General features: G+C 33.1%; 2 protein-coding genes across 5 annotated transcripts; one reads left to right on the top strand and one right to left on the bottom strand.

Moving 5' to 3' along the window:
- LOC107617765 (tubulin-folding cofactor D) lies at nucleotides 165-9,705 on the top strand. Of its 2 annotated transcripts, XM_016319621.2 has the most exons (17): nucleotides 165-592; nucleotides 887-1,434; nucleotides 2,040-2,142; nucleotides 2,365-2,541; nucleotides 3,327-3,512; nucleotides 3,781-3,897; nucleotides 4,067-4,171; nucleotides 4,798-4,968; nucleotides 5,079-5,294; nucleotides 5,773-5,971; nucleotides 6,187-6,392; nucleotides 6,504-6,728; nucleotides 6,820-7,395; nucleotides 7,482-7,751; nucleotides 8,177-8,221; nucleotides 8,915-9,100; nucleotides 9,199-9,705. In XM_016319621.2, the coding sequence occupies exons 1-17, from the start codon at nucleotides 380-382 to the stop codon at nucleotides 9,487-9,489; spliced, it is 3,834 nt and encodes a 1,277-aa protein (XP_016175107.1). In that variant the 5' UTR covers nucleotides 165-379; the 3' UTR covers nucleotides 9,490-9,705. The 2 variants fall into 2 exon arrangements, 1 of the variants encoding a protein (XP_016175107.1); XR_002353764.1 differs by lacking the exon at nucleotides 9,199-9,705 and having other exon boundaries at nucleotides 7,541-7,751; nucleotides 8,915-8,992.
- On the bottom strand, nucleotides 11,114-14,769 carry LOC107617766 (lysine histidine transporter 1). 3 transcript variants are annotated; one of them, XM_021111007.1, is made up of 9 exons: nucleotides 14,681-14,769; nucleotides 14,025-14,121; nucleotides 13,841-13,900; nucleotides 13,252-13,635; nucleotides 12,608-13,001; nucleotides 11,875-11,980; nucleotides 11,669-11,760; nucleotides 11,506-11,574; nucleotides 11,114-11,284 (listed from the first exon to the last, which is right to left on the bottom strand). In XM_021111007.1, exons 2-9 carry the CDS (start codon nucleotides 14,027-14,029, stop codon nucleotides 11,186-11,188), a joined length of 1,209 nt encoding a protein of 402 aa, XP_020966666.1. In that variant the 5' UTR covers nucleotides 14,030-14,121; nucleotides 14,681-14,769; the 3' UTR covers nucleotides 11,114-11,185. The 3 variants fall into 3 exon arrangements, with proteins under 3 accessions (XP_020966666.1, XP_020966665.1, XP_016175108.1); XM_021111006.1 differs by lacking the exon at nucleotides 14,025-14,121 and having other exon boundaries at nucleotides 11,116-11,284; nucleotides 13,841-13,916; XM_016319622.2 differs by lacking the exons at nucleotides 14,025-14,121; nucleotides 14,681-14,769 and having other exon boundaries at nucleotides 11,117-11,284; nucleotides 13,841-14,013.

Below are 15,349 nucleotides of genomic sequence, written 5' to 3'. Positions count from 1 at the left end.
ATAGAAATAAAAAAATATATTCTTTATTAATTTTTCGAAAAAATTTGGCCTAGAATCATTTTCCAATTACTAAATGAGATAAAATTTCAAAGTCTTGATTAGTAGTTTTAGAAAATTTATTAGCAAAAAGTATTTTCCAAGCTGGCAAGTTAAACCGGGTACACCCGACCCGCAACATTCTTCAGCTGGAAATGGAACCGAAACAGTGAAAGTGTGAACCAAACCGTCATATGTTGCAAGTTGCAACTCCAAAACTGAAGCTAATTCAATTCTTGCGCTGCTTTCTTATCACACAAAAATCGAAACTTCTCTTTATGATCCCGCCAAAAGTATAAACAAGAATCCAACTTACAAAGATAAGTGCATTGTGACAGAGAATATGGAACCGAAGCAAGAGACAGTGAAGAACAATGATGATGGGGTTTCGGAGGATCTGACTCTGAATCAGGACGAAGATGAGTTCGATTCCAAGGAGAGGGTGCTCCACAAGTACTTCCTCCAAGAGTGGAAGCTCCTCAAGTCACTCCTTGACGACACCGTTTCAAATGGCCGTGTCTCTGATCCTTCATCTGTTCACAAATTCAGATCCATTGTACTCTCCTCCAACCCAATTTATTTATTTATCTATTGTTTATATTTTCTGCTAATTTTATTTATATTTATTTATTTATATTGTGTGAAGTTAGGATGGTGATTTATGTTTTCGATTGAGATTAGAGTCACTTGGACACTTTAGCAGTTTTCTGTTGCATTCCTTTTGTACTGTTTGAATATGGATGCTGGGTTGAGTAAAATGTAAAATGATGTGTAAAGTGTTTTACTATCTTTTTTGCATAATGTGTGCTATGCTTACTGTGAAATTTGTGCATTGTTCCTTTATATGCAGATAGACAAGTATCAAGAGCAGGGCCAACTTATAGAACCTTACCTGGAAAGTATGGTTTCTCCACTGATGAACATTATTCGTTCCAGAACAATTGAACTCGGGGTAGCTTCTGATGAAATTCTTGAAATAATCAAGCCGATATGCATCATTATATATTCATTAGTCACAGTTTGTGGATACAAGGCTGTGATTAAGTTCTTTCCCCATCAAGTTTCGGATTTGGAACTTGCTGTATCTCTATTGGAGAAGTGTCATCTTACAAGTTCTGGAACGGCACTGAGGCAGGAAAGCACAGGAGAGATGGAAGCTAAGTGTGTGATGCTACTATGGCTTTATATACTTGTACTGGTGCCTTTTGACATCTCCACTGTTGACACCAGCATTGCCAACAATGAAAATCTCAATGAATTTGAGCTTGCCCCTCTTGTGTTGAGAATAATAGGGTTCTGTAAGGATTACCTTGCAACTGCTGGTCCCATGCGTACTATGGCTGGACTAGTGCTCTCAAGGCTACTTACTCGGCCAGATATGCCAAAAGCCTTTACGAGGTTTACATGAATATTTTTATAGCTTATTCATTGTTAATTCAGCTTTCTATCTTCATGCTTTGAATATTTGTCTCTTCCAATGATGTGGTATCATGCTGCATTAATTCTTTATGGCTCATGTTTACACATGTAAGAAATAAGAAATTAGTGAGTAGCATGTTGAAAATTTAAACTATTTAAGCTGCTAACTTTTATTTTAAACTAGTAGCTTTTAGGTTAGTTAGTGTGCGCATAAAAGCACTCTATGTATCTATCGTTGAGGGAAGAATGTCTCATAGTGATGAGAGATAGATGAGTAGGCATATTACAGTTAAAATCCACTTTCTCAAGAAGGGCACCGAATTTGTTACATAGTGGCAGATTCTTATTAATATCATTAGATCTCGTTATCTATAATTTTCGGTATGCCCTGCTTAGTGGAAAATGACTTGGTGGTGGTCATTATTATTCATTTGTCCCAAGTAATTATGTATTAGGACTTCAGAAATGTTTGGATCTGCATTCATTCTTGCATTTGATGTATAGAACTAGTTGTTTCCGTGATATCATGCTAGAAAATCAATCCTGCTTCTATTTCTGCCAAAACTGACTTTTGACTGTTTCAGCTTTGTTGAGTGGACCCATGAGGTCATGTCTTCTGTAACCGAAGATATACTCCATCATTTCCAATTACTTGGTGCCGTTGAAGCAATGGCTGCTATTTTCAAGGTTCTGCTTTTATTGCTTTTCTGCAAATAGATTCTGCTTCCTTTCAGAACTAAGAATGATGACACATGTCAATGTGTATTGAATGAATGCACCATTTAGCTTCAGGAGATGATCTAGCGTCTCTATCTTTTTCTTCCTTTGGGCATCAAAGCAGTCTTTTCTAAATAAATTCTTCATAATATTTGATGATTCTAACTGTTATAGCATAAATTCTCTAAGCAGGCTGGCAGCCGGAATCTCTTGCTTAATGTAATCCCCATTGTTTGGAAGGACACTTCAATATTGTACAAGTCCTCAACTGCAGCTCGAAGCCCTTTACTTCGCAAGTTTATAATGAAGTTAACCCAACGGATTGGGCTCACTGCCCTTCCTCATCGGTTGCCCTCATGGCGATATACGGTTAGGTTTTATGTTATCCATGTCTGATCCGATATCTTAAAAGTGCAAAGACACTTTTTTTTGGGGGGATGTGTGTACTTGCAAATGTTCTTATCTATTTTTTGTTTTTTTTTTCTTATGGTTTATATATAAAGCCATAAGAACTAATAGTGATACTTATATGTGCTATCTGGAAATGTGTCTTCTGACAAAACATCAATTGCTCCTCATGCAAGTTAAGAGCTGTACATAGAATTTGAAACAGAACAGGAATAATGAGATTAGAGCCATTATTGGTGGTGAAAATATGAATAGCACTTAATAAACAATGGTTCAGATTTGTGAAAATTTTAATATTGACAGTGAGTTCATAGAAAAGATTTAATAATGAAATTTCACATTTTTGAAGATTTGTTTTACTAGTATGCTAAATCATTATGGACTTTGCAGTGTGCTCAGTTGTTTAAATTACTACTAAAAGTTGAGAGTTATGACCATATCTTATGCCTGGCTACTTTCTGAATTATTATTTGTTCTGCTGCATCAATGGAAATTGTTTTAAATGTCGTCTGTTGTCAGCTTTTTCTCCTGAACTTGAAGGATGACTTGGAAAGTTCTTCTACCTCTTTCTTCACTACAATAGAATATAATGGGCTGCTTAGTACCCCATCTAGTGGGATAATGCTTTGTTGTTGTTGTAGCAGGGTCTTTAGCAAACTAAAATGTTATTGTCTTTTCATAAGCAACTGTAGAGCCTTCATGTCTGTCTATTTTCTTGCTCTGACGACTGTATGCCTGTCATGCAGGGAAGGACTACCAAACTAAATGTTTCTTTGAATACATCCATTTCAATTGATCAGTCCAATATGGCTGCGTATGGCAACTCCTACAAATCAAATGAAGTTATAGATGGGGCAGAAGATGAAGATATGGAGGTTCCAGAAAATGTTGAAGAGATTATTGAGATGTTGCTATCTGGTTTAAGGGATATGGTATGTCTAAAAGGTTAGATTCTTATAGTGAATTTTTGTGTTTCACCTCTGTGCTAAGTTGCTGACATTAGATGATATGAAGGATGATGTTATGTCTGGTTACATGTAAATGATGATACATTACAAAGCAAACTGATGTTTGTTGCTTGATTTCTTTGTAAATGGTTTGTATAAATTAGTTGTCTAAGCTATTGAAAGTTGTAATGACTTTGTTGACATTGTCCATTTGTTATAATTCCAATTACTGAAATATTGCTTTCGGTTATAGGATACCATTGTCCGCTGGTCTGCAGCTAAAGGCATTGGGCGTATAACTTCACGATTGGCATCATCTCTTTCTGAGGAGGTTTTATCATCTGTTTTGGAGCTATTTTCACCTGGTGAGGTATGGTACTTGACTATAATTTCATATAGGCTCTTGACCTAACAACTATATTTTACTAGCTAAAGTTACATTCCACTACCTAGGTTTTCATTTGCATTGCAGTATAATTATACTATGCCTAACTATTTTCTGATCCTCTATTATAGCTTACATGCATCACTTTTTTCAGGGTGATGGTTCCTGGCATGGAGGCTGTTTAGCTTTAGCTGAACTTGCTCGTCGAGGCCTTCTCTTGCCTATTAGTCTTCCTAAAGTTGTTCCTGTTGTTGTGAAGGTGATGCTTAAATTTATAGATGTATCCGTAGGCTTAGAGATATAAGATTGGGACCTAAAAAGTTATTATAGCAGCTTATAATTGTTTAGTTGGTCAAATTACTTTATTAATGCTGTATCATGACATTAGCCAACCTTATCTTGGGGGACAAAGCTTCGTTATCGTTGTTACGTTGCTCCAAGTAAGAATCTAAGGACAATTCTGACACCTTGCAGCAGCTTATTGCAACACAACATATATGATAGGAAAGAAATTGTAAAAGATAGAATATAAGAATGGAGTGAATCTTCTACTAATTTAAAGTTTTGTTTTCTTACTCTAGGGTACATTTCCCTATCTTTTGATGCCTATGAAGCTTAAGACATCTTCCCTTTCCTTGACAGTATGGTTTATAGCTGGTGTTCTCAATTTTCTAGTTGGCCTGATAAATCCTTCGAATCACACTTTTAATTTAACTAGACTCTTTACTGCAATGTTAATGATGATAGTTTCCCCTTATTCATTGCTGTTGTTGCCAAAGATTTGTTTCATTGTTGTTTTCTTCTAAATTTGAACTATGTTGAGCCGTTGTTTGAGATACAACAGCTATGTAATGGTTGAAATTTTAAACAAAATTTTTTAATCAGGCGCTACACTATGATGTTCGGAGAGGTCCACACAGTGTTGGTTCTCATGTACGTGATGCAGCTGCATATGTATGTTGGGCATTTGGGCGTTCATATTATCATGCAGATATGAGAAGCATCTTAGAACACCTTGCCCCACACCTCCTTACAGTTGCATGCTATGACCGTGAGGTCCATTTATCTTTCACGCCCTTCTTGTGACTTGATTTTGTTCTAGAATGGTTGAGATTCATTCCATCATTCCACGTGAACAGAATGTCCTAATCAACCTGTGATCTTAGGTTAACTGCAGAAGAGCAGCAGCAGCTGCTTTTCAGGAGAATGTTGGACGGCAAGGGAATTATCCACATGGCATTGACATAGTGAATACTGCAGACTATTTCTCACTTTCTTCTCGAATACACTCCTATCTTCATGTTGCCGTCTTCATTGCTCAGTATGAAGGATATCTTCTTCCGTTCGTGGATGACCTGCTGGATAGAAAAATTTGCCACTGGGTATGCTTTACTTCTAGCTCAATTGCTCACATGTTAACCCTAATTGCACTTGCATTCTAGTTTACCTTCCAAGTAATATAAGTTGATCCTGATTTCTGCACATTGAATAATAAAATTGTTATAGGGAAATCATACACAGCAAAGCAACATTGGGAATCTTCCCAGAATGTGTATGCTTTATGGTTTACTAAGATGAAATTAGATTTAATTTTAAAGTAGGGAAACAAAAATGAAAAGGGAGTTATTTCCAATGTAAAACTCTTCTATTCTATAGATGTGACTACAGAGGATAATAGAACCTTTTTATTTTGTCCATTATATTTTTCCTTCTAAGTAGTATTATTCCTTGAATTTTTGTCACACATGCACACAAATCCTTGCATTATGTCATATTTTGGGGATAAATTTGTTCATATTCTCTCAGTTATTAACAGTTTATGGTTATTCCTTTTACTGTGTTGTTTCAATTTATCTTTAGGATAAAAGCTTGCGAGAACTTGCTGCAGAGGCTCTTTCTTTTCTTGTAAAATATGACCCTCAGTATTTTGCAAACACTGTCATGGAAAAGTTAATTCCTTGGACTCTTTCATCTGATTTGTGCACGCGCCATGGGGCTACTCTAGCAACTGGGGAGCTGGTTCTGGCTTTACATCAATGCAGCTATGCTCTTCCTTCTGGTTGGTACTTTCTTCTTGTAACTTCTTATTATGCTGTTATTAGTGGTAGTGAAACAGACCTGTCCTATTAAAATAAAAGAAAGAGAAAAATAAGAGGAAACTGTATAGAACTCTTAGTACTGAAATATATACAGCTACTATGAGGTTAAGGTAATGAGTTTCAAAATTTTATACAACTTTTAGCAGAAATTTGACATTTTTATTGTCATTGACAGATAAGCAAAAAACTCTTGCTGGTGTTGTTCCTGCAATTGAGAAAGCACGGCTTTATCGTGGAAAGGGAGGAGAGATAATGCGTTCAGCTGTTTCTAGATTTATTGAATGTATTTCCATATCTAAAGTGGCTTTATCAGAAAAGATAAAGAGAAGCTTGCTTGATACTCTGAATGAGAATCTAAGACATCCTAATTCTCAGATACAGGTCCTTCCCCTTTGTTACAAGTAATTTGTATGATCGATTTTTTGGTAATTCCAATATGCCATTTTTGTTGGATGTTATACTTGACTAGAATAATCTTCATATGATTTACAGAATGCCGCTGTTAAAGCCCTTAAACATTTTATCCTGGCGTACTTACTTGCTTCAGATAATAAAGGTACAAGTGATGTGACAGCAAAGTACCTCAATATGCTGACCGATCCAAACGTTGCTGTAAGGAGAGGATCTGCATTGGCAATTGGTGTTTTGCCATATGAGTTATTGGCTGGCCAGTGGAGAAATGTGGTTTTGAAGCTTTGTAGCTGTTGTGCAATTGAGGTGTTTTACACAGTTGCAAATCCTGTTTATTATTTCGTTATACTGTCTTGGCTTCCGGTGCTTATGTTATATAACTTTTTCCTATTTGCAGAAAAATCCTGAAGACAGAGATGCTGAAGCACGTGTAAATGCTGTCAGAGGGCTCATATCAATATGTGAAACATTAATTAGTGGAAGAGAAGATGCTGCAACATCTCTTACTGAGAATGATATTTCTCTGTCTGTTCTAATAAAGAATGAGGTGATGATGAGTTTATTTAAAGCTCTTGATGACTATTCTGTTGATAACCGAGGTGATGTTGGTTCTTGGGTTCGTGAGGCTGCATTAGATGGCCTTGAAAAGTGTACATATATGCTTTGTAAGATAGATAAGTCAGCCTCTTTGTCTGGAACACCAGATGGAAAGGAAATTGAATCTTTAGTGCAGCCTTTGAATGATAACTTGCCTAAGAACAACCAAGAGCTTTTATTATTTGATGAAAATCTTGCTACCAGTTTAATCAGAGGAATTTGTAAGCAAGCCGTAGAGAAGATGGATAAGTTGAGAGAAGCAGCTGCAAATGTTCTCCCCAGAATTTTGTATAACCAGATGATATATATTCCATATATACCTTTTCGAGAAAAGTTAGAAGAAATCATTCCTAAGGAAGCAGAACCGAAATGGGCCGTAAGTTTATGGATTTTTTTTATCAGTTCTTGATGATGGTAGCATTGATTATATTGCTTTTTGGTGAACACACTGTTTTGATGCAGGTCCCTTCCTATTCTTATCCATGCTTTGTTCAGTTACTTCAATTTGGTTGTTATAGCAGAGATGTGCTATCTGGATTGGTTATCTCTATTGGAGGGTTGCAAGATTCTTTGAAGAAGATATCGCTCTCGGCACTATTGGAGTATCTAGAAGGGGTTGAATCTGAAGAACATAATACAAGAATGTCCAGGGAGTACATGCTATCTGTTGACATCCTGTGGGTTCTTCAACAATATGAGAAATGTGATAGAGTTATCATACCATCTTTAAAGGTATTAAGTTACCTTAGTAATCCTTAACTATTGTTTCTTCTTAAACTGAAATTTTCTTGATGTTTCTATTTTATAGCTTCTTTTCTTTCTTGGGGGAGGCTAAAATTCCTGATGTGAAAGGCAGTTCTTGATTAAAACTGTGTGTAGTTGATATGCCTTAGGATATAGCATAAAGATTACCCATGATAGCCCAGTACTGAACCATAGGTTGTAGCTGAAGGATCACTGTTCTAAGAATTCCTAGCCATTTATATGTTTCTTGTGTTTAGAGTACCTTTGAGCACACTCCTTATCATCAATACTTAAAATATCCTTACTTTTAGCTTATTTCCTTTTGTTGTATGTATAAAATAATACTGGTTGCTTGCCTTCTCTGTTATGAGATATGAATTTTTATGCATAGATCGATTTGCTCTGTATTTCAGACCATTGAGGCTCTATTCAGCAAAAAGGTATTCCTTAACATGGAGGTTAGTCTACATTTGTTCTCTTTATTTTTCAATTTCCCTGTTAGTAGGTTATCTAAATTTCCATTTACACATGTGGTCTATTTCTGCTTTGGCATAATGGTGAAGTATATTTTTGTATTGATTTATTGGCAATATATGTGTGGTCCCACACCACTCAGTGGAAACAAGTGTGAGAAGGAAGGTTGCTGTATTGTCTTTGTACATCAAATATTTTTATCATATAGACGTCTTGTACCCGATTTACATTGCAAAATTCTCTCTTGTAACATACTTTTAAGAGTAATAATGTGATTTATTTCTTGTTACATGTTTTCGCATTAATGTTGAAAAGTGAGAAAGCAGAGGTAAAAAGAAAATAGTCAACTAATAATCTAATATTATCCCATTGTCTTCTATAGCGAATAGCTGCTTATGAGCGATTTCTACTGTTCAAAATAATGAACCGGGGGAAGGCTTTGGATCTATCTTTTGTTTTTACGGTGATGCTACATGACTAAGTCATTTTGGTAACCAAGTTCAACTAAGTTGATCTAATAGCTTATTGGCACAATAAAGAGGAGACACACAAGAAGAATAAAAAAAAAAATAAAGACTTGGTTACAAAAATAACTTGTTCACCTAGTATTTCTCTTGTTTTTATACTCTGTATGATGTTTGATGATAATTCATTTTATCTATAAAATTTATTTTTAGGCCAACACTCCAACTTTTTGTGCTGGAGTTCTGGATTGTCTTGCAATCGAATTGAAGGGATCCAAAGACTTCTCTAAGTTGTATGCTGGTATTGCAATACTTGGTTATGTAGCTTCAGTACTGGAACCAATCAATATGAGGGCCTTTTCTCAACTTGTTTCTTTTCTTGTGCATCGGTACCCTAAGGTGATTTTCGCTTAAAAGCATATCAGCAGTCACAAACAATGCGCAATCTTGTTTCATGTTTTCTCATTTTTTTCGTTCTCTCTTTTGTTGTAAATCAGATTCGAAAAGCAGCAGCTGAACAGGCGTACCTTGTCCTGCTACAAAATGGGAATCTTGTAGCTCAAGACAAGATTGAGAGAGCACTCGAAATCATATGCGACACTTGCTGGGATGGCGACATGGATCTAGCAAAACAGGAAAGAGTAGCATTATGTGAGACCGTAGGTTTGGAGGTGGGGCCAATTGGTAAGAACACTGATGGAGCATCAAGAAAAACCAGCACTAAGAAGCCCACAAACTTGGATGAGAATGCATCATATTCCTCATTGGTTGAGTCCTCTGGCTTCTGATTTACTTATTTATTTTTGGTCCCATCCCAGATTTTCTTTTGTACAATGTAACTTGCTAGTGTTGATATGAAATTTTCTTGTCAATTGGTCATTTTTTCCTGTTATATTAAAACGTACTACTCAATGTGTTCTGCATTGTATGTCTTGCTGTAAAACTCTACGGAAATGATGATTTCGTTTTGCTCATCTGAGATGTCAACTTCACAGCATTTATAAGTAGTTTTTTTTCCACTTATCTTCCAGTTTGGTAGACTAAAGAAAAGTATAGGTAAACAATTTTTAATCAACCAATTTTAAATTATTACAATTAATAATCATTAATTTTGTAACTTTAAAAAGATAAAATTTAAATAATCACTAATTAATGACAACTAATTAGTATGGAGTTATCTTGCCTAAGGTTTATTGAAACTTCCTTACTCGTCATTTTCTATATAATCTGACTAACTCCAGAAGTGTATAAAATTAGAGTAAATAGTAACTCCGAGAAAAAAAATTTTAATGTGTGGTTAAAATGTCAGAATAAATTATTTTACTTTAAAAAAAACATAAAACAAATTTTTAAATTACCGAGAGGACAGTAATTTAAAAATTATGCGGTGATTTAAATGTATAATACCTTTAAAAGGATACTAAAACAATTTAAAATCACGATTTATTAGTAATTAGTGAATAAAGTATAATCTCTCACCATTTATTTTGTAGGTGGGACTAAGAAAAAATATGAGAAAAATTATTTAAAGATGAGAAATCACAATTTACTCTCTAAAGTGAAAATTCAAAATTTAGAAAATCTAAATTCATTTTTTGATTGCTCATGATATTCCTTAACCCGACAAGTTGAGGACTAATCCAGAGACGACCAACCCAAGTTGTTTATTATAATATGTTATTTAATATATGTAATCAATGTTTTTATATATAGTAAATATTAGAATAAAAAATATAAGACTTGTGAAAAGAATAAATAAACGTTACTTATTAAATAAAAAGTTTGGTTCCAAATTTGTTCAGTTACTTATCTCATTAAATAGAAAATTTTGGTTACTTTTGTTTCTTAAGTTTGGTTCCCAAATTTTTTTGGGCAAGAAATACGGATTGTACTCGAATGAAATAACCTATTAAAAGCAAAAAAAAGAAGCCATACTTAGGCTCAATTTGGATAAACACTTTAATTAAATTGTTTTTCAAAAAATAATTTAATTAATAAATGCTTATATTAAAAGTAACTTATAAATAAGTCATTTTGTATTTAAATTTTTAATTTTAAATATTTATTTTAAGAAAAAAATAATAAAAAACTTTTTATTTGAGAGAAGTCATTTTTTTTTAACTTCTCCATAAACACTAAAATAGTCTTTTAAAAACTTGCAATTTAATTTTAAAAATTATACCAAACATTAATAATATACCTTTTCATAAGTTAAAAGTTAAAAAAAAATAACTTATGAACCTATCCAAATAAATCCAGACCCTTAAAAAAAAAAATCTTTTCTAACAAACTCACCTAAACAATCCCTTAAAATGAAAGTAGTCTGTTCTAATAATATACTTCCATTGATAAAGGTGTTTTTCTAAAATAGCTAACTAGACATTTGACCAAAGGACTAAAAGAAATAGATGAATAAATGTGATGAATAATATCCCGAGTAACATCATCGTTGACGCAACCTCCTTTGTGCCAAAAAAAAAAAGATCAAGAAAAAAATTTGTAGTCCTTAGCTTGCAGTATGATTTCCCTCATTGAGCCAATCGAGCCTAAAACCATCAATAATACTCCAAATACGATGCAAAACTGAAACACCATGAAAAAAATTTAGAGTCATATATATAGTATAATGGTAAATTTTGTGAGATTTTAATACATTCACCTTAGTACATATAAAAGAGTACTGCACTTATATTTGATTTTTTATTAGTTATTAAGAGCACTATATATTTATTAGATGTTATATTATATAATATATGGAAATTCAACTATATAGAACTATGAGTATAAATTTTTAAAATACATACCCAATTTGCACACCAGGATCCGCTAAATCTCTTTGGTTTATAGACTACTAACCACATTATGCAAGGGAGCTGCGAAAGTTCATTAAATTGAATACCATCAGGGTTTGTTTGTAGGTTGCAAAATAATAAATAAATAAAAATGAGATTAATTTGATTTCCTTACGAAGTATGTGGTTGGAGCAAAGACAAGTCCTCCTAAGAAGCTAAGGAGCCCACCAAAAAATGGAAATATAATTGCAACTAGCATAGTAAGTGCTGCATTGCATGTGAACAAAGTTTTCAACGTTGCTGTTAGATTCTACTCACGTGTGCATTGAAAAAGAACTACTATTTTATATATATAGAAAAAAGATTATGAAGAACACTCACCAACATAAATATTGCGGGAAATGAAACGAAGGTACCAAGTTGGCTTGAAATTCATTTTCCGTACCATGAGTGATTCCATCATGTCAAACACCGGAACAGCAAACACCTAGCAACAACATGAGAACTTCTTAGTGCTCTTGGGAACTCTTGCATTCATTTATTAGTTAAATGACAAGTCATTAATAAATATTTATAACAAAATTATTTTAACCGTGTGTAGCATAAATTAATTAAAGAAGATAATCCTCTTATTTATTCTAAGAGCACCTATACAAATGACTGAATATTATATATCCAGATAATAAATTGTAATGATGATGCAATATATCTATATTTTTACAATGAAAAGCTACAATGAACCCTCTCCGCTATATATAAGTAAACTCTTAAAAAAATATTATAAATACATAAAAATTCAGCCATTAAATTAATTATTGAACTAAAACATATATTAAAATACGAAATATACAAAAATAATTTAAACAACATATGTATTTATACAACAAAAAAAATTAATCCAGAATGTTAATTCATCTTTTTAATTATCAAGTTTTGAATTTTTTATTTTTTTATGTTTTTAAAAAGATAAATTCTTTAAACAGAAACTTGATAGCTAGTTAGTGACTTATGTTCATTTAAACAAAAATTTATAAAACTAAGATACGTGAAGCCCAATCTGGAACCCTAAACTAGAAAATAAATTAACACAGCCTTAGTGTAAAGCGAAATGTACCTGATAACTTCCGGTGACATGAATAACGACAAATATATTAGCAACAGCGGTGAGCCAGTGGGGTTTATCGAGAGACATGAGGATGTTATCAGTAACAGAGTTTCCAAAAGCCCAGTAGCCAACGATTGCAACAGGGAAGTAGCACAAACCCACAACAATGTAAGCAACAATCATTCCCTTCCACATGGCCTTCTTTGAAGGTTCCTCCGGCGTCGAAGGAACTGTTGCTTGGATCTCAAGTAACACATTATGTGCAGCATACCCAAATGCTATGGTCCCCAAACCGGTATAGAAGTCAAAAACTTTTCCCGTCGTAGTTGAAGATCTTCCATCATATTTCACATCTGGTAAGGCACCTTTATGAGCCGAACTTATCCATGCAATCGTTGAGTAGCTGCAATTTTCAAATATATGTAACTATCAAGTTCTTAACTAATATAATTAATTACCATACTAATATTATTTTAGCATACAATATATATAAACTTTTAGGCTGTGTTTGGATATTATATCTAGCACAGAAATACAAAGATAAAAAACAGAAAAACAGAAATACATAAAATGCCCGATTTTTATCTTCTTGTTTTTGGCTCCAAAACAAAGATCGAAATAGAGTCTTAATTAATAAATAAATATGTGATTACCAGATGGACATGACGGCTGCAGAAATAGATACACCAATGATGGAATTGAAACTGGGAAGATGCGAGAGTAAAAACTGAAGGCTTGCAAAGATCATAATGAAGTAAGTGGTCCTAATTGGTTTACAGTCTTTGCAAAGGATCTGATGGGCCTTCTTCAAGGAATTTCCACCAGTAATCATGTAAATGATATCCGTACCAATATCCACTATGAGTGTTTGAGGCACCACAATCCATAATCCTAACTTCTCCCCGAAGGCATATTGCCCTAATTCATGGTACCTATCAAACCTCTTCCCAGACTCAGCCTCGTGCATCTCAATCATCTGCCATGCCGTGTATAACGTGCATATCCATGAAAGCACCAAGACTGTTATGCCAGGACCCCTAAAAGAAAGAAAATTTTTATAGAAAAATATGTAAAGTTAAATTTTTAATACATTTAATAAAGAAAATTATAAATTTTGATTAGTATTAATGTTCAAGTGTGTTTTCAAGATACATAATAGCTGAATCTTATATTAAAAAAGAAAATCTCATTTAGAAAAATAAGTTAATTGACGAGGAAGATGGATGAAAAGAATAAACAAACCATCCAAGTTGAGACATTGGCATAGGGGAATCCAAGCACGCCAGCTCCAACCAAAGCAGTGACATTGTGAAAAGCACTGTACCACCACTTTCCATTCCTGGACCTTGTCACTGCGAGCCAATTGTTGATATCTTTATTATTATCTTCCATCTTCTTTTTCTCTCTGCAGCTGTTATTATTATCTTCCATCTTCTCTTTCTCTCTGCAGTTGTGTTGAATCAAGAGAACTGCACCAACTGTGTTCAGCAGTAAGCCAGTAACACTATTTATATATTGATATTCTGTTGACAAAAGATAACAAAAGATTAAAAAGTATGGTTTTTCCTTTTATAAAGTATAAGATTTTGTAATCTTTTTTGTTTATGTTTTAATTTAAATAATTCTTTATAATCTTTATATTTATTATTTAAAACTTAAAACTTCAAACATCACCCTGTTATTATGAAATTAAAATACAATATGTATTAAAGATTAATATTAATAAACAAAGCGGTAAATACTTTTTATCTTAAAATTTCTTTTCATCTCATACAAAATAATTAATAACACTTTTATTTTCTTCTTTTAATAGTCAAATATATCTTACGTAATCAGATAGGAGAATTAGAAAGAAGGGAGAAATCCAACTTATAAAGCTAAATATCTTTCAGTTTCTCTCGCAAATCTCTCCCGCAAATCTCTCCCAGAAATCGATACTCTTCTATCTAAACCCTAACCTAATAGCTCTAGAGATAATATAGCAGAAAAATGTGGCAAATAGTAAAAAATTAAATCAAACAACACAAAAAGAGAAATGAAAAAATGTATAAACGAATGAATCAATCAAAATAGAATGCTCACCAGCCTGAGCGATAGGAACAGGCTTAGAAGCCAACTGCGTTTGCTGCTGCTGAGCCGCCGCAGCTGAACCCTTCTTGAGTGGAGACGCCGTCCAATTTCTGTACTCGCCCGTCCGATTTGTTTTGAAAAAATTAAAAAAATTTGGAGTACATGTGTACTCCAAATTTTTTTTATTTTTTCAATACAAATCGGTGGGTCCAATTTATGTACTCCAAACTTTTAAAATTTTTTAAATACAAATTGGAGGGCTTCAAATTGTGTACCTTATATAATTTTAAAAAACACTAAAAATTATCACGATAAAGTATAACACTCATTCTACTTCCATATTCAAATTTTTTAGCCCTAGGATTATTTGTGGTCCGATTTTAATTGTCTTTGAGTCAAAAACTCATTTCAAACACTAATTTTAATTATAGATAGTGCATTTTAGATTAGATAATTTTAAAAAAAAAATTTTGATCCAATTCTATCTAATTTCAAACGGTTTGATTTAAATTAAATTTGTGATTTTTTAAATTTAAAAAAATAAATATACATGATAAATCTCAACATCAAATTTTAAATAATCTAACAATAAAATAACAAGTTTTAATAATATCTTAAAAAATTAATAATAACATAACAATAAAAATAAAATTATAGGTTAATTAAAAATAAATAAATAAA

Source organism: Arachis ipaensis, chromosome B09 (assembly GCF_000816755.2).
Source record: "Arachis ipaensis cultivar K30076 chromosome B09, Araip1.1, whole genome shotgun sequence".
Classification (NCBI taxonomy): domain Eukaryota; kingdom Viridiplantae; phylum Streptophyta; class Magnoliopsida; order Fabales; family Fabaceae; genus Arachis; species Arachis ipaensis.
The sequence above is the reverse complement of the archived record's forward strand: the minus strand, read 5'-3'. Positions and strand labels throughout refer to the sequence as shown.